The sequence below is a fragment of the Podarcis gaigeae genome (genome assembly GCF_964106915.1).
Source record: "Podarcis gaigeae genome assembly, chromosome: 3".
Classification (NCBI taxonomy): domain Eukaryota; kingdom Metazoa; phylum Chordata; class Lepidosauria; order Squamata; family Lacertidae; genus Podarcis; species Podarcis gaigeae.
The window spans coordinates 93,666,426-93,690,926 of record NC_139680.1 but is presented as its reverse complement, the minus strand read 5'-3'; the positions used below and the strand labels follow the sequence as shown (position 1 = coordinate 93,690,926).

The 24,501-nt window shown below is 43.2% G+C and overlaps 1 protein-coding gene across 1 annotated transcript in view; it reads left to right on the top strand.

The window, feature by feature from the left end:
* The window catches only part of TGFB2 (transforming growth factor beta 2), an 80,326-nt gene that overhangs the window by 43,946 nt on the left and 11,879 nt on the right, over nucleotides 1-24,501 (top strand). Inside the window, exon 2 of the mRNA XM_083733639.1 lies at nucleotides 14,160-14,323. Within this exon, the coding sequence (XP_083589765.1) occupies nucleotides 14,160-14,323 (164 nt within the window). The remainder of the gene's footprint in view (nucleotides 1-14,159; nucleotides 14,324-24,501) is intronic.

Sequence of the window (24,501 nt, the reverse complement as noted above, 5' to 3'; positions counted from 1 at the left end):
CACGTTAGTTGAATTTCAAAACCTTCTAACTGCTGCTGCCATGTATCTAAACCATGGTGTTTGTCAAAGCCTTAATCTATAACCCAGTAGACGTGGTACAAAATCAGCCCAACTCAAGTTATAAGTAAAAAAAAGAAGAAGTTGCTCTTTCATTATTATTAACCATAAAAAGAGGGGGAAATGTAAATACTATACATACCGTATATTGGTTACAGTTTCTTTTAAGACTTGCACTTGTAAGGTTACTGTTATAATTAGCAACAGCTTGCAAATACAAAAGCTTGCATGAGGCTTGCTGTTAAAATCTTAGTTTATTTTCCTATTAAATCCTTTGTGCTAATTACATACCCTCCAAAATTTATCTGATGAAAATAGGGACATCCCATTACATAATGATAATTTTACTATTTGTACCCCACACATCTTACTGGGTTGCCCCAGCCACTCTGGGCAGCTTCCAACATATATAAAAACATAATAAAACATGAAACATTTTTTTTAAAAAAAACCTTCCCTAAACAGGATTGCCTTCAGATGGCTCAGGGGTAGGATAATTCCATACCCTCCAACATTTCTCCAATGAAAACAGGGACATCCTAAGGGAAAGTGGAACATTCTGGGATCAAATCAGAAACCGGGGCGGCTTCTCTAAATTTGGGACATTCCTTGGAGCGTCTGTAATTACCCGTAGCCCATTTTCTCAGGATAGTCAGTCTTGCCAGGAGTCAGTCTCACAGAGGCCTTCTGCTGGTTTTCTATTAGCCAAGCTTGCAGGCAGTTCTCTCTCTGGTCCTTGCTGAACTTTTCCTTGCTGCTCACAGTCCTTTGATGACCTCTCTGCCAATCTTCAGCTTAAGATAGTGATTCGGCTCTTTTGTGGGGAGGGCAGGCTATTTTACCAGGCTGTTCCTAGCCTCTTCAATAGTTGCTTTCCTATCTTCCACCTGCTTCAAATCCAGCCTTCTCTCCTAGCTGCTTCTTGTGGTCCATAGTGTCAGACAGTCTCACACTCCCTCTGAACAGAGTAAGAACTATCCAGCCCGCCTACCATTCAACCAATCAGATTTGAGTGGCATAGAATTCTAGGCCACTTTGATCCAGGCAACAGGCCCTCAGGATTCTTATTATTACCAAACTGTTTTGGAGACAGTGTCAGAATATGTGGAACGGGGGTAGTGAATGTGGTGCCCTCTGGCTTTTGTTGGATTTCAACTCCCCTCCTCCCCAATCAGCACAGCCGATGACGAGAGTTGTAGTCCAACAACATTTGGAGGACACACCATGTTGGCAGATGTAAGAAGGAAAAATCCATGTTTGGTTGTCAAGAAATTTACAAGCCTTTACACAGCGGCCACCAATTGACCCTTCTGGGTTTGCGAAGGGGGTGAGAAGGGGCAGGTGTGGGAAAGAACATAATTATTAAGCCCTCCAATGAATGCTTTCCCTGTCCTGCTCAGCATGGAAAGTGTAATGTAGTAGGGGAGATTCACAACCTGGGAAAGGCTCCACATTCACCACTGGCCACGCCAAGCCAACTCTCCAATCTGTCACTGCGCCACCAGTAGTGATTGCTTAGTCCCAGATGCATTCCCTGTTCACTGGGCAGGGATATAGAACTTCATTAATCATTCTGTAATCCCTAAGATGTAACATTATCCATCACTCACATGGCAAATATAATAGTCTAGCACAGTGGTGAAGAAAGATGAGACTTAGAAGATGGATAACTTGGGGAAAGAAACGTAGTTTTTCTGGAGGAGACTGCAGACAACTTCCCGCTCGCAGTTCAAAAATGAGAAAATCCACAGACCTGGCATTCTAGAAATGTTTGGATACATAATATTGATTAAGAGTTCTGCTCGTAACCATCCAGAACTCAGGGTTTTGCTTTGTTTTTCAATAGCTGTAAATGTTTTGCTTTATAACGAATCTGTCCTCTTAAATGTACGTTTCTGGCCCTAGTAGAAATCAACGTTATATTGCTAGAGCAAAGAGTGTTTGTTTAATTGCTCCCCACCCACCACCAGAAACAGAAATCTTCACTGGAAAATACAGCTCAGACTTATAAAGGGAAGATAAAGCATCTTTTTGCTGTTTGGAAATGACAGACTTCAGACTAATAGACTGTGAATTTTTGAGCTACTACTGCAAAGGTGGCCGCCTTGTTTGTTATTGTTTTGTTGTGGTCTGCCAACAGATCACAAATAATATCAGTCAAGGCCTAATGAGCGCTTGCTTTCAAAAAAGCCTCCCCCCCAAAAAAAATGAGTCCGGGGATCTCTATTCAAGGGACAACACAAAAGTAATGCACTGCAACTTCCATCTCCCCAGTAGCAGAAACACATGTCTGCTGCTAAGGCACTCAGGTAATTTTTAAAGTAGCACCAATTGTACCAGTTACTTGTTTATGTTCAATGCCAATTGTCTACTTAATTGTAGCATTACTTGAACAGTAATGCCCTACATTGTGTAACCTGGTTTAACCTCCTTGTTCTACAAAGCCCCAAATGTTGTAACCTTTCCTTCTAGGGGAGTTGCTCCAGCCCCTTGATCATTTTCCTTTTGAATCTTGACAGTATTGTTTCTCAGTTGAGGCAAGCAGAACTATGCACAGTATTCCAAGTGCAGCCACACCATAGCTTTCTGCAATCTCCTCTTCCTCTTTTAGCTCGCCTTTGGCTCCCTTGTTATCCAAAGGTCCAATGGTCTCCTTTGCTGGCCTCCTTTCACACACACACACACACACACACACACACACACACACGTATGTATGTATGTGTTCCTTACTTCTTCTTTTGCATCCCTTATTGCCTGCTTGCATTTCTTCAGCCAAAGTTTGTATTCCTTTTTGTTTTCCCCATTTGGACAAGACTTGGACATTTTCTGAAGGAAAGCTTCTTGCCTTTAATAGCTTCCTGCAGGTATCTTCTCAGTCCCGGTGGTTCATTTCCTGATCTGCAGTGTACATTGCAGCTGAGCTTCTATTATTGTTGTTTTGAACAACACCCAGGCTTTCTGGAGAGATTTGGCCATCTTCATTTTCCCTTTCACCTTCCTTTTTACCTATCTCCTCATTTTGGGAGAGTTCATTCTTCTGGAGTGACTGTTGGGCTTCCTTGACAATTGCCAAGTTGATTTATTCTCAGTTGAAAATCTAGCTCTGAAATTATCTTAATAATAATAATAATAATAATAATAATAATAATAATAATAATATAAATTGTCCTTCGTCAATCTGGCACCTTCCAGATGTTACTGAACTGCAACTCTCATCCTTAACCATTGACCATTTTGGCTGGGGCTGAAGGGAGCTGTAGTTCAAAATGTCTGGAGAGCACCAAATTGGGGAAGACTGTACCAAATGTCCTTCTTGCATTAATCCACCAATGACACAATCTTATACACGTCCACACAGAAGCAAGTCTCACTGGGTTGAACAGGGTTTTGGTCTTATGTAGCTTAAATAGACACTATGTTTGATAGGGTTTACTGCCCAGTAAATGGATTGCAATCTAAGTTGACTTAGACCAACTTGCCATATATCTCAGGCATATAGCCAATGGGCCAAGACAGATTTCAGCAAACAATAAAAGCTCCAGATTTATCTCACTTCCATTCTACTACTGTGTGTCCCCCCCTTACTCGCTTTGAGACCACTGCTGTTAACTTCTGTGGTGGAAATCAAAGAACGCAAAATCACAGCGCTTGTCAGGAAAGAGCACACCCACATAAAGCTCAGGAGAACTGCAGGAGAGATGTGAAAACTTGCTGATCAATATATAACTCTGCATGTTGTAGTGTGCTAATGGAGGTCCAAATAGAAGCTTTTGTCAGACCACCCTGAATATCCAGCTACTGGACAGAGAATTGGAAACAGTCTTCAAACACTTCTGCTGTACATTATAATCTAGTGAGGAAAGCCAGCTACAGAAAAGACAACTGTTGCCAAGTTTAATGTAAAGTGCATGTAATATGATCCGTTGTACCTTTGGAAGATCAAATCATTTGCCTGTTTAACTTTCCGAATGGGAAAATCCTTACTTCCTGTTTTCTTTCCACACTTTCTCATATTTCTCTCTCTCTCTCTCTCTCTCTCTCTCTCTCTCTCTCTCTCTGTGTGTGTGTGTGTATACAAAAATTAGTCACCTACATTGTGTGAATGCATCAATGGATTATCAGTTCCATCAGTGGATTGCAAATATTTGGCAACCAGTGCTTAGAAGAGTCAAGATGTAGGTCTGTCTGCATCTCAGGATCGAGACAGAACCATGGTGGTGTCCCTTTCCTGTAAGCCCTCTCCTCTTAGGGCTGGGTCCACACACCTGCTTTCCCTTACGAAATGATTTCTAGGTCAAGGAAGAGCAAACGTTTCCCCTGTAGACTCTTGCAAATTTCTTTGTTGTTGCAGTTGGCAGCCCTGAATGACTTGTCAGGTGGCAGCCTGGGGCACATGCTTGTGTGAGGTCCATGGGTGAGACGAGCGCCAGCCTGCAGCTTGATGAGACAGGCAGGGAATCTTCAGTGTAAGATCCCTGAAAGCAATGCCATCATCTCCCCGACCCATCCTGACCAAGCAAATTCCAGTCTTAAGGGGAATAATAGCTTGGGCAGAAGTTGTTGGTGAGCCAATCAGTGTACATTTGGGGGAAGCAAATACAATACAATAATCTGTATTGTCATTGTCCCATACAGAACAACGAAATTGAAAAAAATCTACATCAGACATTCAAAAACCCACAAGCCCGCTGTCCCAGCTATCCCAGCCTGGTTAGCCCCTAAAAACTCTGATACCCCATAATTGAATACAATATACTCACATAAAGACTACCTTACACTGCGTTTAAAACCAAAATCTCATTTGGATAGAAACTGTTTCTCAGGCGGCTAGTCCTAGTCTTTATAACCCTGTACCTTCTTCCAGAAGGCAGAAGCTGAAAGAGATCATTTCCGGGGTGTGCAGTATCCTGCACTATCTCTGCAGCTTTCTTATGGCACCTGGAAGCGTAGATTTGATCCAAGGTGGGAAGAGTGCACCCAATTATTCTTTCCGCAGTCTTTACAACCCTGGACAGCATTGTTTTTTCTCTGACCGTGCAGCTCTACTAATGAGTAAATATTTCCATGTGACTAGGTGCAAAGGCACCTGAGAAGGAGCAGTGTTTAACAGTGCTGTGTTTTGTCTGTGCATGGCCAGGTACACTGTGTGAAAATTTATTATCCGTTTAAGAAGTACTTACTGTTCAGTGAGAGAGAGGTGACTTGGAACAGGGATGGGGGACCCTCTTGTCCTTTGGTACTGGCTGAGGCCAAAGAGACCTGGAAAAAAATAACATATGGAGGACCACTTGTCCCCCAGCTGTAATTTAGAACATGGTGGAGACCACATCATCAATTCCTGGGTGTTTGCTAATTCTGAAGACGCCTACTCAAAGCAACCACTGGGATGTACACAGAAGCCTTTAAATTTTTTTTTAAAAGCTCTTTAGCTAAAATAACAGCAGCTTGTGAATATGGTGAATGTGCCGTGTAAAGTAGGGAGCAGCTATTTTTAACTCAAAACAACAGTCCCTGGAAATGTGGTTATTAAATTTGAATGATCTGGTGGGCAGATGCTTTGCTGCCACTGTAAACAGATTAGGGATGCATCTCTTCAGTTGCCAATCACAGATTTCGCCAGAGAGAAATAAAAACATCCCGTCCTCTTGGGAATGTGGTCTCTCTCTCCCCCCCCCCATTGGAAGACAGTTGAAACACATAGGCTGGCACGTGACAATAGGTTTTAAGATACTTGGAGGAGGTTGTCATTGTTTCTCGGTGCTCACACAGTCGATTCTTTTGTCCCACTGTCATTTCTAGCCAAATCGGTTTTGCAGGTTTCGAAAAAAGCCAAATGGAGGATTGGCAAATGAAATCTTTTGCCCTAAATTAGTTGTTTGCCTTCCATCACGTATATGTGTCCATGCCCTGAAACCATTCAGGTAGCTGCATTCTCCCTGGTAGGTGCCTGCAAAGGAAAAAACAACCTGCACCCAGTACCAGTCAGTTTCACAGAACTACCCAACCCAACCCCAGTTTCTCTTTTCTGGGTAGTCACAGCAAGTCTATATACACATCCAAACTAGATGTTACCCTCAGACACATGTATTATTGCATCAGGTATGAGGAACCTGTGACCCTTCAGATTCTGCTGGACTACAAGTCCCATCGTCCCTGACCACTGGCCTTACAGGATGGGACTGATGCAAGTTCGAGTCCAGCAACATATGGAGGGGCACAGGCCGCCCACCCCTGCATTGCACCCTTTTAAAACAGAGAAACCTCCTTTGGTAGTCCCCCCCCCCACACTTCAAAGTAGCCCTCCACTACAAGGATTGCTGATGCAAATTTCCTATTGGAACTCATTTGAAGCGGTGAACCCGCTGTGGGGGGGATTTGAAAATGGCAAGTTGGGGGGGAATTTAAAATACTCACCTCCCCGCTGCTTGTCCAATCTCAATCGCCCCTTCAGAAGTGGCCCTTCTTTTTCAAAAATGACAACTGGGATGGCATCACAGGCATCTGTGTGTGTGATTTGGTCCTTAAGATATATGTGAAATTCAGAATTTTTGTGGGGGTTGGGGTTTTTGGCCCCTTTGTACTTATTTTCATATATGATGCATGCCCAGGGCACTCTACCCCCCAGCCAGAACTCGCTGGAACTCAGTTCCAGCACCTCTCTCAGGTGGGGGTCATTGTCACTCTTAAGAGAACGAGGGAGGTGTTCCTGGTGAGTTCTGCCACCTCTTTTCCTAGAAAAATAGCCCTGTGCATGCCCCTCTATTAGCATCAGGGTCACAAGGGGTGAACAGTGGTAATTAGCAGTTTTTGAAGTCCAGCTGCGCTACACACACTTCTCATTTCTTGGAGAAGCCTCCTATGAAAAAGGGGAGAAGGTTCGTGACCCTCGCATGCCTCACAGCGAGGAGAGGATCTTGCCGGAAAGACATGTGGTGATGGCCTAATAACCTCTTCCTTTAGATTTGCCTTCTATGCAAGCAGTATCAGTTACCGTTGTTTCATTGTTATGGAAGGAGAAGATGTTTCTGGATGGAATCCCATATGCAGATCAGGGAGCAGGCTTTAAAAACAGAGGGCGGGAAGTAGTTCTTCCACCTTGTACAGAAGTTCTGCTTTGTTTTTGAAACTCGTGTGTGTGTGTGTGTGTGTGTGTGTGTGTGTGTTTTATCGGCTGAAACTTAAACAGCTGAAAGAGCCCTACAAGGCAGAGGTCTAGGGAAGCCAGCCAGAGCAAAGAGAGCTTTGCAAACCACTTTTAATCACAATCAAGTGACTCTTATAAATATTTGCATATATGCCGCATCAAAGCCTCGTACGTTCATGTGATTCAGTCATGAAAGAGAAAGGGGAAAGAAGCAGGACCGCCGTGGCTTGTGGCTGCTTGGATTAAGGATGGGCAGAGCACCAGGAGAGAGCAGACATGCGGAGGAAGAGGGGAGCCCGCCAAAGTTTTAACAAACACGAAAAGAAATAAAAATAAATCTCTGGAACATTTATTGCCCCCTTTCGTTGGAAGGCTCGGGTTGGGGCTCTCAGCTTTCCCTCTGTGTGTGTGTGGATGCGAGATTGCAAAATAGTAAAAAAATCAACCTGGATGGTCTGACTCCCCCCTCCCCCGCCCAAATAACAAAGAGAAAGTTGTTTATGTCTCCCCAAAACAGGAAACATATTGAATTAGTTCCACTCACTTAGGATAGTCTATCAAAGAGTAGCTGATGTGTCTGCTCTCTAGCAGGGAAAGCTGCACTTGCAGTTGAAGTGGACCAGACACACATCAGCAGGGATTCTCATCAAATCTGAAAGATTTCCAAAGGGCATAATAGCAATAATCATTTGTTTCGCCGTTGTTGTTCATGTGGAACCCTTGTGGACCAGCACCGTGGCATTTGGCTGCAATTCAGTGGGTCTTGTTGTTGTCTGACTCTTCATGACCCCATGAACCAGAGCACGCCAGGCACTCCTGTTTTCCACTGCCTCCCGCAGTTTGGTCTAACTTATGCTGGTAGCTTCGAGAACACTATCCAACCATCTCGTCCTCTGTCGTTCCCTTCTCCTTGTGCCCTCCATCTTTCCCAACATCAGGGTCTTTTCCAGGGAGCCTTCTCTTCTCATGAGGTGGCCAAAGTATTGGAGTCTCAGCTTCAGGATCTGTCCTTCCAGTGAGCACTCAGGGCTGATTTCCTTCAGAATGGAGAGGTTTGATCTTCTTGCAGTCCATGGGACTCTCAAGAGTCTCCTCCAGCACCATAATTCAAAAGCATCTATTCTTCGGCGATCAGCTTTCTTTATGGTCCAGCTCTCACTTCCATACATCACTACTGGGAAAACCATAGCTTTTACTATATGGACCTTTGTTGGCAAGGTCTAAGCAGTGGGTCTAAGCAGCTTCAAATTGTCACTAGAGGTGACTGTACCAGGAGACAAATTGAAGTGGTTGCTCCTTATGGGTGCCACCAATGACAAACTAGGAGACAGAGAAAGAACTTGGTGTGCTCTATCAGAAAGTACGAGACAAAGCCCAGTGGAGATAAACAACTGGAAAACCAGCGCAGTGTCGTGCTCCTGCACAGCTCTTGTTCCTTTCACAAGGTTTTTTTTTAACAGGAAAACTTTCTGGCAGATTGTGCCCCTTGCAGATTAGCATGCATTGGAGGGGAAGGGCCCACAGTAGGCCACCAGCTGGATTTCTGCTTCAGGAGCGGTGACAGAACAAGTTGCACATGCTTAGGAAATTGCATTGTTGTCCCCTCACAGTTTCAGACTGTGAATATAAGTAGTGTTAGCACCAGCATCAGTTAGCTGCTTTTAAATAAGTAGCAGTTTGAGCTATTATGTTTTGAGAGGGAAACTGTTAGAATTTAATTCATGTGTGCATGTGGATGGTGCACTCAATATCCCATTAAAACAGTAGTAAAATAAATAAATAATTTTTTTTCCTTGTCTGCTATTGCATCTGTAAGTGTTGTTCTGTGGAGTTTTTCCAAGTTTTGGTGAACTTTGGTTGCGGTGACTTTGCAGACTTCATAACTCCTGTTTAGTGTGGTTTGGGAGCTTCCACTTCAAATACTGAGCCAGAATCTTAGTTGTCCAGGGCTTTGACTTCTTACTTGAGGTGTTTTTACCCCAGTCAGTTGAGATGGAACCATGAACATAACTGATACATATTTCCACAACAGATATCCGATTTCTGAGTCTAACTTTTAAATATTGTTTTTATGGTACCATTTTATGTATATTTGCTGTGAACCGCTTTGATGTTTTCTTTATGAATTTGTGTGTGTGTGTGTGTGTGTGTGTGTGTGTGTGTGTATATACCACACGGGTGGTGTTGTGGTCTAAACCACAGAGCCTAGGGCTTGCCAATCAGAAGGTTGCCAGTTCGAATCCCCGTGACGGGGTGAGCTCCCGTTGCTCGGTCCCAGCTCCTGCCCACCTAGCAGTTCAAAAGCACGTCAAAGTGCAAGTAGATAAATAGGTACCTCTCCGGCGGGAAGGTAAACAGCGTTTCCGTGTGCTGCTCTGGTTTGCCAGAAGCAGCTTAGTCATGCTGGCCCCATGACCCAGAAGCTGTACCCCAGCTCCCTCAGCTAGTAAAGCGAGATGAGCGCCACAACCGCAGAGTCGTCTGCAACTGGAACTAATGGTCAGGGTCCCTTTACCTTTATATCTATCATCTATCTATCTATCTATCTATCTATCTATCTATCTATCTATATCTATCTATCATCTATCTATCTATCTATCTATCTATCTATCTATCTATCTATCATCTATCTATATCTCTAATCTATCTATCTATCTATCTATCTATCTATCATGTATCTATCTATCTATCATCTATCTAATCTATCTATATCTATCTATCTATCTATCTATCTATCTATCTATCTATCTATCTAGGACAATCCAAAATTTTGTGATCTGGTGTTTTCTTACTACAGGAGCAAAATCTGTACTGGAAGGGGATTTTTTGAAAACTTCCAAACAAAACAGATGAGGGGAATGCATTTAGATGAGCTAGCTTAAAAGCTCTGTGATGCAATGGAGTATCTAAATTATAAAGGTAATTAGGCATTGCTCCATGGTGGGGCTGCAATCCTAGGTAAGCAGATGAACATACAAAAGGCTGGGAGGGGTAGAGTTTTTGGATTTCATGGTCTAGCAGCCTCTGCATGATGAGGGAGAAGATTTGTGACTCATCCAATAGAAGAAGGGAATCTATTACAATCCTTATTTGCCTGAGTTTGAAGGTAATATCAGAAGAAAATGTAAAATGATGTGTATCTCTCAACAAAGAAGTTAGTAAACTTTCTGGGTCTGTATTAAAGTGATTTTTTAAGCAGTATTTGAAAGTCATAATCCAGCCCCTAGATTCTAAGAGATGCTGGCATAACTCTGCACAAATAGCAAGATAGGAGATGTATTTTTGAACTCTTAGATTTTTTTTGGGGGGGGAAAGGAGGCCTGTACACCTTCGACTTTGTTGTTAAAGTCAGTTATTCATAAAGGAGTTGCGAAACAGTTTTTGCACTATAGCCCCTAACCGCTGCAGGCATACTACCATCAAAAATTAGAATTGTTTAATTCATGCTGCAGAGCATTTAGTTAAGTCGGTTATCCTGTTACAAGGGGTCACCCATTTTAGATTTTAATAAAAGGTGATCCATTAGTCTTTAAAGCTTTTAACTTGTTTGATTTCTTGCTCACCAATACACCATTTAGATGAATGCCAACTCTTTGAAAATACCAAGATCTTGGATTTTGAGTAATTAATCACTAGGTGATTTCCTTGGCAGTAATGAAGGAATGCTTTTAGACATCTAAAAGCGCCCAACTCTGGTGCAGAAGAGGAGGACAGTGTCATCAGCATATAAAACTATGGGAACTGCCTTAGGTCCTAATCTAGGAGGGTGGCCATTCACAACAAGTAGACGTTGTTTCATTAAATAGATGTAGAGCAAGAATACAGCTTTGTTTGACTTCTTTAGTAGTTGTAAAGCTAGGTGATAAGTGACCGTCCAGGGAAATCTTCACCTGACACATAATATTTGTATGCAGCTTTTTTTATCAAGAAAAGTAGTCGGCGTTCTAGCCCAATAGCATTCAATTCCTCCCATAACAACCCCCTGGGTATCAAGTCAAAAGCACTTTACAGATCAATAAAAGCTAGATAGAACTTTCCCCTTTTGGATTTCATATACTTATCTGCTAAAAAGGCAAGTGAGAGACAGTGATCAATAGTTGATTTCTGTTTTGTAAATCTGATCTGTTTAGGGCCAATAATTCTGTTCATTTTAATCCAATCCAATAGAAAGCACTCTGTTTAGAGTAGAGTATACTTATAGTGGACAGAAGACTAATAGGGCAATAATTACACAGCTGCCCAGGATCGCCTTTTTTCTTAAAATAAATTGGGATTATTTCAGAAGTTAACCACGACTTTGTAAGATTTTGTCCATGTCCAGGAATTTGGTGATCACCCCTTCGAATTGCAGGGACCATCTAATCCTTTTTAGAATACTATGGGAGGCCTGATATGAGTTAGCAGGCTTCAAGATCGTATTAGCTGGGCCGCATTGTATAGTCAGAAGTAAGGGGGGGTGTTCACTTTCTGTATGGACTCCAGTAGAAAAGAAGTTGACATCAGAATATAGGTTTAGAGCAGGCATGGCCAAACTTGGCCCTCCAGCTGTTTTGGGACTACAATTCCCATCATCCCTGACCACTGGTCCTGTTAGCTACGGATGATGGGAGTTGTAGTCCCAAAACATCCGGAGGACCAAGTTTGGCCATTCCTGGCTTAGAGAATAGATAGAATAGTCAACTCCACTTTGACCCCTTGTTGAGATAAAAGTAAACTCATCATCACCAGGTAAGTTATTTGGTCCATTTAATATAACTGCATTATGGGCAATACAAAAATCCATAAGTTTTCACTCTGCTCTATTAGTTAATCTATCCTTAGAGGGGCAGGAAACAGACAATGGAGTGGGTATTATATCTGGTTGTTCAAAGCCCAATTGGCTTGTCCCAATTAGCAGTTAGAATCATCTCATCTCCTGAGGGAGGGAGGTAGAAATTTACCAAATTTACCAGTTGATTATTCATAGTTATTAGGTAAGCTTGGGCTAATGGAGGATAAGTGCCAAAAGGAGTTGTATTGAATGGCAGGCCAGATCTGATTAAGATCAATAAGCCAGCTTTGTGGAGACCTTTGGAGAATTGTCTATGAGCGGGTAGATTGTATGAAGAGAACCCAGCAATGTCACTAACCAGGTTTCTTGAAGTAATATACAATTGAATATACCCCTCCCATCCAGCAATGTTCCAGGAGATGAGGTGAAGAATCCCAGTAGGGGCACCTGCTGGATGCCAGTCAGGATCTACAGTTTGATCCAGAGGTCTATTCCTGAGGGACATTGTCATTTATTTGAGGGGCACAAGGGAGGGTTGGGTTAAGTTCCATATCCCCTGAAATCAGATCTATCAGTGGGCTTTGCATTTTACAGATCAGTTGCGGGGATTCTTGGTTTTCAGGGAATAAAAACTTTGCACCATTGCTCTCTATTTGATGGGCCACTTTCACTTCTGTCAGCCTGCCAGCACTTGAAGATAGCAACAGAGGCCTCAAAGTGTCACCAAGTTTGTGGGTATGAGAGACAAAGAGAAGACCTTTTCTATGGTAGCCCCACATCTCTTGAGTCACGTTACCAACTGCAATTGGACAAGTTTTATTCCTACAAATATTTAGGAGACCCCTACAGAATCAGTTGTTTTTGTAGCCTTTCCCCTAAGTTGCTGTGTTTCTCTAATGCTAATTTTGGTTATTGATAACTTTTGTCTTTCAGATTTTTAGGGTTGTGTGTTGTTACTGCATTCTTGATCATGGCTTTGTTGTTCTAACCGTGTTTTCGTATACTTTTTTTTAAAAAAAACTTGAGATAGTTTCCCCTGCTTTAAAGGAGTCTGAGAAACATTTTAAATAAATATAATTAATTCTGAATCCTTGACTGAGGAGCTCATAGTAATCGCTAGGTATTTTTGTTGTCAGTCTCTTTTGATCATGTTGCACGTTCTCCTTTACTAGTACTTAATTCAGAGAGATCCTTCAGAGAGCAGCTTTCCTCCCTATGGAATTCCAGATCTGTTTTTTGGGACATTTGAAACATTCTGGAATGTCAAGGGGTAGGACAGGGCAGTTTGGTGCAGGGAAATTATGTACAGAGAAAGGCCTAATTCTTCCCTCCCTTGCACTTCTAATCACCTCTCCTCAAGGAACACTTCCTGTTTTAGAAATTGCCATGGAGACAATATGGCTCACTACCATCTAATATGACAATGGCTCTTAATCTAAAGTGAGGCTCACTTGAACATTAAAACACTTAACATTTTAAACCAGCACTTAATATTTAAGTATAGCTACACAAATTGTTAAAAGAAGGAGTCTACATTATTGCTCAGATGCCCATCAGCGTGCAGAAATGATTTTTTCAGTTTCATGATGAAATACAACTGGTTATCCCCCCCCCTTCTTTAGAGGAGAGGGACTTTATTGCTTTGTGTAAAGTCTTAGATTTGTTATACAATTGTCTGTTTCCTTTCCTCTTCTTTGAGATTCAGTCGAAATATTTAAAAGACAAAACATATTGTCAAGAGTTTAGATATTTTTTTCCTCCAGACTTTTTTTCTTTCTTTCATAAAGCTACCCACAGCAAACTGCTTGTCATTAAATTCTATTTTCTTGGCAGTTGCTATTAAGCGTATGCAAGTCTGGAGTCATTTGTGAAACATCAGCTGTCATGAGTTTGTTCCAATTTATAATCATCCAGGATTTTCCACGTTGCTTTCAAAGAACAGGGTTAAATGCATGCCCCGAAAGAGAGTTGGAAATGGCTTGCTGATCTCTATTAATCTGCTGTTTCTATAATCAAACACATGTGTTTGTTTATCTGGTTAAATTGTTAATGATATCGAAATTGGCTGCTGGAAGCTGAATCATCCAGCAGACATTTCCGTCGCTGTTTCTTGAGTCTGCCTTGTGCTGTGGCCTGTAAAAGAACAATATATTCATAATTTTAAACCATTACACTAACTTCTTGCAGATCTCATCTCAACAAACCACCCCATCCCCTATTTTAGACGAGTGAGATTTGATGTCTCGGCGATGGAAAAAAACGCTTCCAACCTGGTGAAGGCAGAATTTAGAGTCTTTCGATTGCAGAATCCAAAGGCTCGTGTCTCGGAACAACGGATAGAACTGTATCAGGTAAAACTGTGGTGATCATTGCTATCTCATGACTGTTACCTGTGTGACCCTTTCTGCGCAATGTAGAGTTCGGCTGATTTTAATATACGCTCTCTCTCAACAGGGAACTGTGAGAAATGTAGTTCATGTGAGGCAGGTCTGGGGATCTGCAACAGAATTCTCACTACCTCACCAAACTACAATTCCCAGGATCCTTTGGGAGAAGCCAGACCAATAAAAATAGTATAAAGCAGATCTAAGTTTGTAGTGTATGTATTAACATATTCAAGCAACTCTTGCACGTTTTCTGTCAGATATGAGAGAAATGGGAAGAACAACTTGAAAATGTATCCCAGCCAATTCAGTTTCACACTTACTTTAGAAACCACAGTTTAAGCCTCAGATGTGAAAACAGCCATAGTCTGTTGAATTATTTTGATTGGAGCTGATGGTTTCCCTCTCACTGGGCTAGATGGGTCTTTGGTTTGATCCAGAAGGGATTGTCTTAGGTTCTTGGGAGCTGGAAAACAAGGTTTCTCCTTAAGACGCTTTTACGGTAGAATTAAAAAAGTGGTACCTCAGGTTAAGAACTTAATTCATTCTGGAGGTTTGTTCTTAACCTGAAACAGTTCTTAACCTGAAGCACCACTTTAGCTAATGGGGCCTCCCGCCGCCGCCGCCGCACACTTTCTGTTCTCATCCTGAAGCAAAGTTCTTAACCTGAGGTACTATTTCTGGGTTAGCGGAGTCTGTAACCTGAAGCGTCTGTAACCTGAAGCGTCTGTAACCCAAGGTACCACTGTATTAGGTGGGCTGAAACTAAGTAGCTGTGTGAGTATTTTGCACTGGGTATTTTATTAAGGAACACTGCACTATATTATTGAAGAGATGCCCTTAACAGGGAAATGGTGGCGTCTTGTCAACCCAATGCATGCAGAAGGCCCCAGGTTCAAACCCCAGCACCCCAAGTATGGCTGGAAGAGAACCCTTCCTCAAACCCTGGAGAGGTGCTGACACCCAACGTAGACAATGCTGAGCTAGATATACCAATAATAGTATAGGGCAGCTCCTATATTCCTCTGCTTGAATAATACTTCATTCTTCACTTGTGTCTTTCTCCTGTTGGCATGGTGATAGCACAGCACCCCTGAACAGTGAGGTTTAGGGTGAGCACTTCATAAGAATTCTGAACTAATATCAAACATAGTATTAATGAGGCTGCATCCATAATATAAAAAGGTAAAGGGACCCCTGACCATTAGGTCCAGTCGCGGACGACTCTGGGGTTGCGGCGCTCGTCTCGCTTTACTGGCCGAGGGAGCCAGCGTACAGCTTCCGGGTCATGTGGCCAGCATGAATAAGCTGCTTCTGGCGAACCAGAGCAGCACACAGAAACGCCGTTTACCTTCCCGCCGGAGTGGTACCTATTTATCTACTTGCACTTTGATGTGCTTTTGAACTGCTAGGTTGGCAGGAGCAATTACCGAGCAACGGGAGCTCACCCTGTTGTGGGGATTTGAACCACCGACCTTCTGATTGGCAAGTCCTAGGCCCTGTGGTTTAACCCACAGCGCCCCCACGTCCCATAAAATATGTTTGCGTACAACAAATGCAATAAAGCACAATAGTCGTGGGGATTTGAGCCACTGACCTTCTGATTGGCAAGCCCTAGGCTCTGTGGTTTAGACCACAGCACCACCCACGTCCCTAAGTATAATAATATAAATACATATAAATAATGTCATGCATTTATATTATACTCAGAACTATGCCCCACTGATTTCTACAGTTAAGCAAGGATGGGATCCCAGCTTTACAGCTGTGTCTTATAAACATTTACTCAGAAGCCAGTCCAGTTCTTATTCCCAAGGACATGTGCTCAGGATTGCAGCCTTAGTTTGTTAAAAATCAGAGCCGAAAGCTGGGTGGAGTCTTTATCTCATCCTCAACCCGTCTGACCCCATTTTGTCGTCTTTGATTATTGATGCTGCTATACATTCCTGGGAGTTTGTTTTATTTTTTTTCTAACCATTCCGTCACTTAACTGACTTTAAAAAAAGAAGAAGCATTGACTCACTTGTTTGTTTGTTTAACACGTTTATACCCCACCCTTTAGCAAAAATAAAAATAAGAAAGACTCTTAGAGCATCTTACAAAAATCAGTACTAAATTAATCTCTGCCCTCTCAGGCTCACAATCTAAAAAGACATGGCACATAAGGAAAAAGGAGTGGGTGGGAGGAGGAAAAAGCAAGCTCCAGAACAAGTGCTTTCAACACAGTTATATAGTTTTATTCAAGCAGATTTTGGCCGTCTAAAGTAGCAGCTCCTTGCCAGTGTCAGTGGTTGTCTTTCCCACGATAAAGCACAGTCCCTCCCTGACGCACTCTTCCTACTCCCTCTTCAGATCCAGGAGCAGAGTCGGTGACAGTGTCCAGGCCAGGAGGGCAGTTCCTGCCATACATTTCTTGCCTCAGACAGCTATTGTGACGGTATTTAGAGTTCTCCCTCATGGGAGTTTGATGGAGTTACCCCTCCTCTCTTGCCGATGTCTGTGGCACTTCATATATAGTGAACTTGCATCTTCATATGCAATTCAGTTAAATCAGAGTGCTGAGATTTGAGACGGATTAGTGCTGAGATCTGAGACACGGGTGGCGCTGTGGTCTAAACCACTGAGCCTCTTGGGCTTGCTGATCAGAAGGTTGGCGGTTCAAATCCCCGCAACCGGGTGAACTCCTGTTACTCGGTCCCAGCTCCTGCCAACCTAGCAATTCAAAAGCACGCCAAAAAGTGCAAGTAGATAAATAGGTACCGCTCTGGTGGGAAGGTAAACGGCGTTTCCATGCACTGCTCTGGTTTCGCTAGAAGCGGCTTAGTCATGCTAGCGACATGACCCAGGAAAAGCTGTCTGGGGACAAACGCCAGCTCCCTCAGCCAGTAAAGCGAGATGATCGCCACAACCCCAGAGTCGTTTGCGACTGGACTTAACTGTCAGGGGTCCTTTACCTTTTTTTTAGTCCCCCCGAAACCAGCAACAGGGACACAGCATTTTCAGCTTAACTTCACTGTGATTTTTCATGCGTTTTGTGTTTAGCCATTTCCCTCAAACGACATTTGTGAAATGATTAATTGAAATTAGGAGCCTGCCTTATGTTCTTACATCTTCAACCAGATAATAATAACACCACCACCCCTGAGCTAATTCATATAATTTAAGCCCTTTGTTTTGAACCCTGTTTTCTGTTTTCTTTACCACATGGCTGCCAGGCTTCAGACTACAGATTGTTGATTATATTCTGTGTTGTTATAATTCACCACCATATGAGATACCATTTCTATTTTTATGTTTCAGACACGAAAACATATTGGGTTATCTTGGCTTCGGGGAGGGGGGAGGACAGGGGGTGACTTTGGTAAGCTCTGGGGGGTGTGTGGCTTTGGGGAGGTAGGGGATTTGTGTGGATAGGTAGGGTTGGCAGGCAGGAAAGCGGGGGTACAGCCCCTGGTTTGTGTGAAAGAGTCAGTGACTTTTTAGTTGGATATAATAAAACTTGATTTAAAATTTGCATTCCACTTTTCCAACGAAGTGTTGAGTGACTCGCCGTAATGACAAGTGTTAACAATTAGCAAACGTTTCAGTCAATACGATCATAGCCTGAACTGAATATGGAAGTGATCAAGAATGAGACCATCTCATGGTTTATTCATGGACTCTAATACCGGTTTACTGTCTGCAAAAAGCCACTTGCAGTTGCCATCTCGGCCTTTGATAAATGTGCTCAGATGATTTATTTTACCACTTCCACATTTATTTGAGGCTGGAGAAGCGGCAATTCCATGGATGGAAAGTAATCCTAGAATGCGGATGTGTGAATGCTAGTCCTTCCAAATAGGGACCGTTTGTGTACAGTCCCATTGACTACTGTACATACATCATCAGGCTGCAACGAGATGTTATGACAATCACCAAAAACAGTGGCTATGTCTCCTTTCCCCTCCAGTAATGTTTAGTAATTTATATTATTTATATTATTTATTCCTTATCTAGAGTTGTAGACCACCCTTCATCACTTATAATGATCTCAGGGCAGTTTCCAGAATATCATAAAATAAACATCATTTAAACACACACACACACACCCCAGTTAAAACTATCATTAAAATTGCAGTTAATGCTAAATGCTGCAGCCCAATTGCTGACAGGAATAAGATTCTGTCAGCATATTACACCTTTGTTCAAAGATCTGCAAAGGCTGCTGTTTTGTTACAGGGCCAAGTTGAGTGTTTTACTATTGGTATATAAAGACGTTCCTTCTCAACCAATTTCAGCCTGCAGAACTTGCCCTTTTACAAGTGCCAAATAATGTTCATTCCACATTTTCAAGGAATCAGTCTGTAGACTGTGTCAGCACCTAAAACCATTTTAAAGCCTAACCAGACATATGAATTAGTTACCTGTATTCATTCTCAACATTTTACCAATTTTATTTTTGTTTAAATGTTAATTGTTTTAATGATGATTATTTTATGCATATTTGGTTTTCTAATAGTTTTTGTGGATTTTAGCTGTGTATTATTTGCAATTTTATTATGCACACCCTTTAAAACTAATTTTTTTAAAAAAACAACACCCCAGAGCATCCTAAAATTACTGTAAACAGAAAGCAGCTTCGCTGGTTTATGCCTGGTAGAATAGGAATGTTTTCCCTTGATGGTGGAAATCTATCAGGGTCTGTAGTCTGCTCTTTTGGCAGTAGGGTGTTCCATAGGTAGGGACCCACAACAGAGGTAGCTGTTGCACATGTCACAACCCAGTGGGACAAGCTTAACAGTGAGACAAGGGCCCTGGATGGACGATAAAGGAGAATGTGTCTCAAGAAACATGCCTGCCATGACATCATCATGCTATGCCATGACATCATCGCCAATGTGTTTCACAGTCATCAGCCAATGAAGCAGATTTAGCAGGAGACTGTTTTGTTGGCAGCCATATTTCAGTCCCAATATGTCATTCTAGCCTCAGAGCTACATAGCATTGTTGTTAAGGAATCATAGAAGGGACCCAAGCGTCATCTAGTCCAGCCTCCATGATGCAGGAATCAGCTGAAGCATCCAAGACAGAGAGGTGGCCACCCAAGCTCTGCTTAAAAACCTCCACTGAAGGAGAGTCCACAACCAACCGAAGAGATCCATTCCACTGCCAAACAGCTCTTACTGATGGAAAGTTATTATGGATGTTTAGTTCCTTTCTTATAATGTGAAGCCATTGGTTCGGGTCCTACCCTCCGGAGCAGGAGAAAACAAGCTTGCTCCATCCAGGCAGGGTGCACAGAATTCCCCTGTCCCTCATAATAGTAAGCTGTCCAGTGGAAACCGAAATGTATTAAAGAGCCTTCCTGTGTTTGTCTCTTCCCATTAACGGGAGTTTACCGTATAGTTAAAGCTATGGTTTTCGCAGTAGTGATGTATGGAAGTGAGAGCTGGACCACAAAGAAGGCTGATCGCCAAAGAATTGATGCTTTTGAATTATGGTGCTGGAGGAGACTCTTGAGAGTCCCATGGACTGCAAGAAGATCAAATGCATCCATTCTGAACGAAATCAGCCCTGAGTGCTCACTGGAAGGACAGATTCTGAAGCTGAGGCTCCAATACTTTGGCCACCTCGTGAGAAGAGAAGACTCCTTGGAAAAGACCCTGATGTTGGGAAAGATTGATTGCACAAGGAGAAGGGGACCACAGAGGACGAGATGGTTGGACAGTGTTCTCGAAGCTACCAGCATGAGTATGACCAAACTGCGGGAGGCAGTGGAAGACAGGAGTGCCTGGCATGCTCTGGTCCATGGGGTCACAAAGAGCCGGACACAACGACTATACAACAACATAAGAGACTGTACTCAACATAAGTTCTAACAAAAGACCAAGACTTTAGGTAATATAAGATGGATAAAAGTCCTTTAAAAGGGGGAAGGGGGAGGGAAATAAAATGATTAAACAAACAAGCTCAAGCATCCACCAGTGTCTCTTGCTATGTTTTGAAAGATTGATGCCAAATGCGGGATTTATTGGAATTTGATCAGATAAAAATTTGAATGTTGTGGGAATGTCTTTGAACCCGTCGACTTGGCGGCCCCTTTGGTAGCCTTCACCACATCTTTATTTTATTACGGTGCTTCTGTATTTAGAAATAAACCTCTGCTCCCATTTTTCCTTTTTTTCTTTTTATGAATAGGCATCCTGAAAGGGTACCCCTGGCAGAGTAGGACAAGCTGTGGGGTGGAGGGAGGAAGCAGAGCGGGGCACAAATTCTATCCGTTGTTTGGAGTGGTTGCAGCGAGATTGTTTTTATGGCAGTTTATTAGCTACAGACTATAAAACAATAACGTGTTCAAATGACTTCCTATGGAAACAGTGCCATGTTTTGGTAACACATCATAAAGCATCATGAGGAATGGAGCTGAAATTCTGGGTTTTATTACTACTGTTATCTGAGGCTTTAGCCTGCTTAGGTACCTGATAGGCTTCTGGGAGGGAGGAATGCGATGATACAGGGAAGGAGGAGGAGAGGGGGACGCATTGAGTTGCACTGGGCTTCCAGCGGCAGCTCGGACCCCAGGGGGGACATTATATTACAAGGAAGGACTTGAGGAGGCAAAAGGTTTAAGGCATTTTTCTGCTCTCAGTTACACTGGTGTGGGTTTCGGATCACCAGATTCCTTCAGATCCTGCTCAAATAAAGACGGGAAGAGACCGCTCAGGAGGAGCATGATTGCGTGATGGGCTCCAGAAAGAGCAGAATAAGGTGGAATAGTTTGGTGGGTGGGTGTTGTAGAATGGACTGTACCACTCTATGCTGGGAGTGGGTGGGGGCCATATTTTTTTGAATTCTCCCCTGCACCAGCAAGGAATGGACTGGCTGGATGCAGAGGAGTGGTGAGAGGTAAAAGGTAAAGCTAAAAGACCCCTGGACGGTTAAGTCCAGTCAAAGGCAACTATGGGGTTGTGGCACTGATCTCGGCTTTCAGGCTGAGGGAGCTGGCATTTGTCCACAGACAGCATGACTAAACCACAGCAGGACGCCATGACGGAAACCAGAGCGCACAGAAATGCCATTTACCCTCCTGCCGCAGTGATACCTGTTTACCTATTTGCACTGGTGTGCTTTTGAACTGCTAGGTTGGTAGGAGCTGGGACAGAGCAATGGGAGCTCACCCCGTGGTGGGGATTCGAACCGCCAACTTTCCGATCAGCAAGCCCAAGAGGCTCAGTGGTTTAGACCACTGCGCCACCCGCTGGTGGGGGGCACCAGCTGGGGAACCCACAAAGAAGAAGGCTCAGAGCCAGGGGATCGGTGATGGGTCGACGATGAGTGGTCAGAATCTGAAGAAGTAACAGGGTTTAGTGAGCAGGAAGAGGCTGTGGCAGAGGTCAATCCAGAATCAGAGGCAGAAGTGCGGGCTGGAGAGGAGGGCAGCCAAGAGGCAGAGATGACACAGGCTGCTGAAGAATAAGCCCTCTGGAATAAGTTACCAGCTGAAATTAGACATGCTATACAGGGGCCTTGTTTATTGACATCTGTCTAGAAATCAAGATTGCTGGTTGCACCCATTGATCGTCTTAAGTGTTTGCTACTATTGCTCCTTAAGATATTGGTGTTAATACAGCTGTGAGACTTTGCAACTGTCCACAGGATTCCTCTTGTGTAGCCTCACTTGTTTGTCACCAAAATGCTGATGACTAAGCTCTGTCTCTTGGCTTCATTCAGTCTTCCTGCAGCAAATGTATGTGACTTAGAGGAAAGCCAAGACAGGATTGTGCAAGAGCCATTCCACACCAGGCTTTATATTGGGCATAAAATCTAGCATCAAATTATCACCCTAGTTTATTTATTAATTCTCATGTTGGGATGCGATGGCACTGAATGGTGACCTCCAGATATTGGAAGAAGTGTGTCAATCAGCATCCCTAAAAACAAAACAAAAAGAGGGCTTGCTCTAGTTTAGTGGCTTTGCCTTCTATGGCTTGATGTTTTAATAAAACCTACCACGCCTCAGGCGAGCTACAGCTAAATGCTCATGCCTTTTTTTTTGCCGAGATTTATTTGTTTTGCTTTGCATGACATCTTCGTTCCTGACAATCTCGACATCTCCCTCAACTTCAGGAAATTGCACCGAGCATTTCGGCATTTTCCTGGGGTGAAGCTTTGTTTGTCTGTTTTTTGCTTGACGGTACTGAGACTGCTTTGTGCTGAACTGTAAAGTGAAGAAGACAGAAACAAGGGCGAGTTGTTGGGAAGCCTTCCCAGCTTTGTAGACATTATTTTGCTCCGCTAGCTAGATCAGAGGTAGCAGCCAACCAATGTGGTGGCCTCCAGATGTTACTGAACTACATCTCCCATCATCCCTGACCATGGGCCATGCAGGCAAAGGATGATGGGAGTTGAGGTCCAGCAACAACATCTGGAGGGCATAATATTGCCTACTCCAAAGCCAGATGGTTAGTGACTTCTTTGCAATGTATTCCCACAATCGATAACTCATTCCATTACCATGAGATTATCCTGCGACATGATTAAGGAAAATGTTTTGCATGGATCTCCACTTGTTGTTTTGGTACCAGATTATGGAGGTTAGTGAGAAATAACCTAGTCCACATGGAAGAACACTGATGTCATGTGGTATTTATTTGATTAATTATCAGTTTCAGCAAATTTATACAGTACAGTGGAACCTCTACTCAATACAGAATCTGTTCCGGAGGTCCGTTCGTGAGTCAATCCGGGTTGCTGGTAGAAGCGCCGTTCTGCGTGTGTGCAGACAGTGGCAGCCGCTTCTGAGCATGTGCAGATGGCAGAAGCCGCTTCTGCATGTACGTGAATCACGGCAAACCCAATATTTACTTCTGGGTTTGCTGCGGTCACAAGTCGATTTGTTCGTAAGTAGGAGTGGTGGTAAGTCGAGATTCTACTGTTTCTAAGCAGTGTACAATGAAGATACAAAGAGATGCAAATGATAAAATTTGTTAAAATGTACTGTTAAACCAGAAAAGCTTACTTAAAATGCCTGTTGAAATCTTTAAAAGTCTTCATCAGACACCTGGTGTTCAAAAGGAAGGGGACCTGTCTAGAGGCACCAGCTTCTTGGGATTACTGAGGGGGCCCTGATATCATGCATGGAGGCAGAGGGTAGAACCAAAAGCCCTCTGAACAATGTGGGGCCCAAAGTGCCTCCGCCCCCAGGAACTAGCACCTACGGTAGAGCTTTTCAAATTGCGTGTTGCGCGACACGTTAGTATGTCAGCTGCAGTGTGTAGGTATGTCGCACAAATGCTCCCCGCACTCCTCCTGGGGCTGGAAAGGGTTCGTTTCACTTCCAGTTTGCTAGTAAAACTGAATTACTGTGTCATGAAATGATGCAAAACTGAATTACTGTGTCTCAAAATGATGCCTGTCCAGAAAGTGTCACCAACTTGAAAAGTTTGGAAAGCTCTGACTTCTGGACCTGTGTGATCATAGCCGGGAGAGAAATCCAGAGAATTAGGCCCACAAATCTGAATACACAGTTTCTGGTGGATGCGAGCTGTGTGTCTGACCCATGAGAGACTCCCCTGAATATCTCAGTGATCAGGCAGGGATATAAGGCACCAAACAGGCCTTATGATGTCCTGGACCCAAGATTGGACCTTGAACTTGGCTTGGTAACATATGAGCAGCCCATATGATTGTGTTACTGATGTGCTATGGTTGTTGAAGTACCACTGCCTACATTTTCTGCCACACAGGTAGTTGTCATGTGTAAGGATACAGCCTTGCAGTTGCAACCCCTCCTTATTCTTTATTGCTCTCCACACTTTCCATATACCTGCCCCTTAAACACACTCTTTGGCAATATCGAGAGTTATCATTTCCAAAATAGGCTAAAATTAGACAGTGTAGTGTTGTAGCAGGCAATGAAAATGGGATATTGTTGGCAAATGTGGCTCTTTGATCAGACTGTCCGCTCCAGGAAAAAGACTGACACAGAACAGTTCTGTATATGCAGTGTTACCTTTGCAGATAGCAGGCCCTGAAGTGTATTATTCATAACAGCCAGCATTAAGAGCTGGCAGTGAAAAGATGGGGCACCCAAAGAAAGAAATGAGCTGTGGATGGGGACAGGAAACCCACCAGCCCATTGTAGTTTGTCAACAGATCTCTGCACA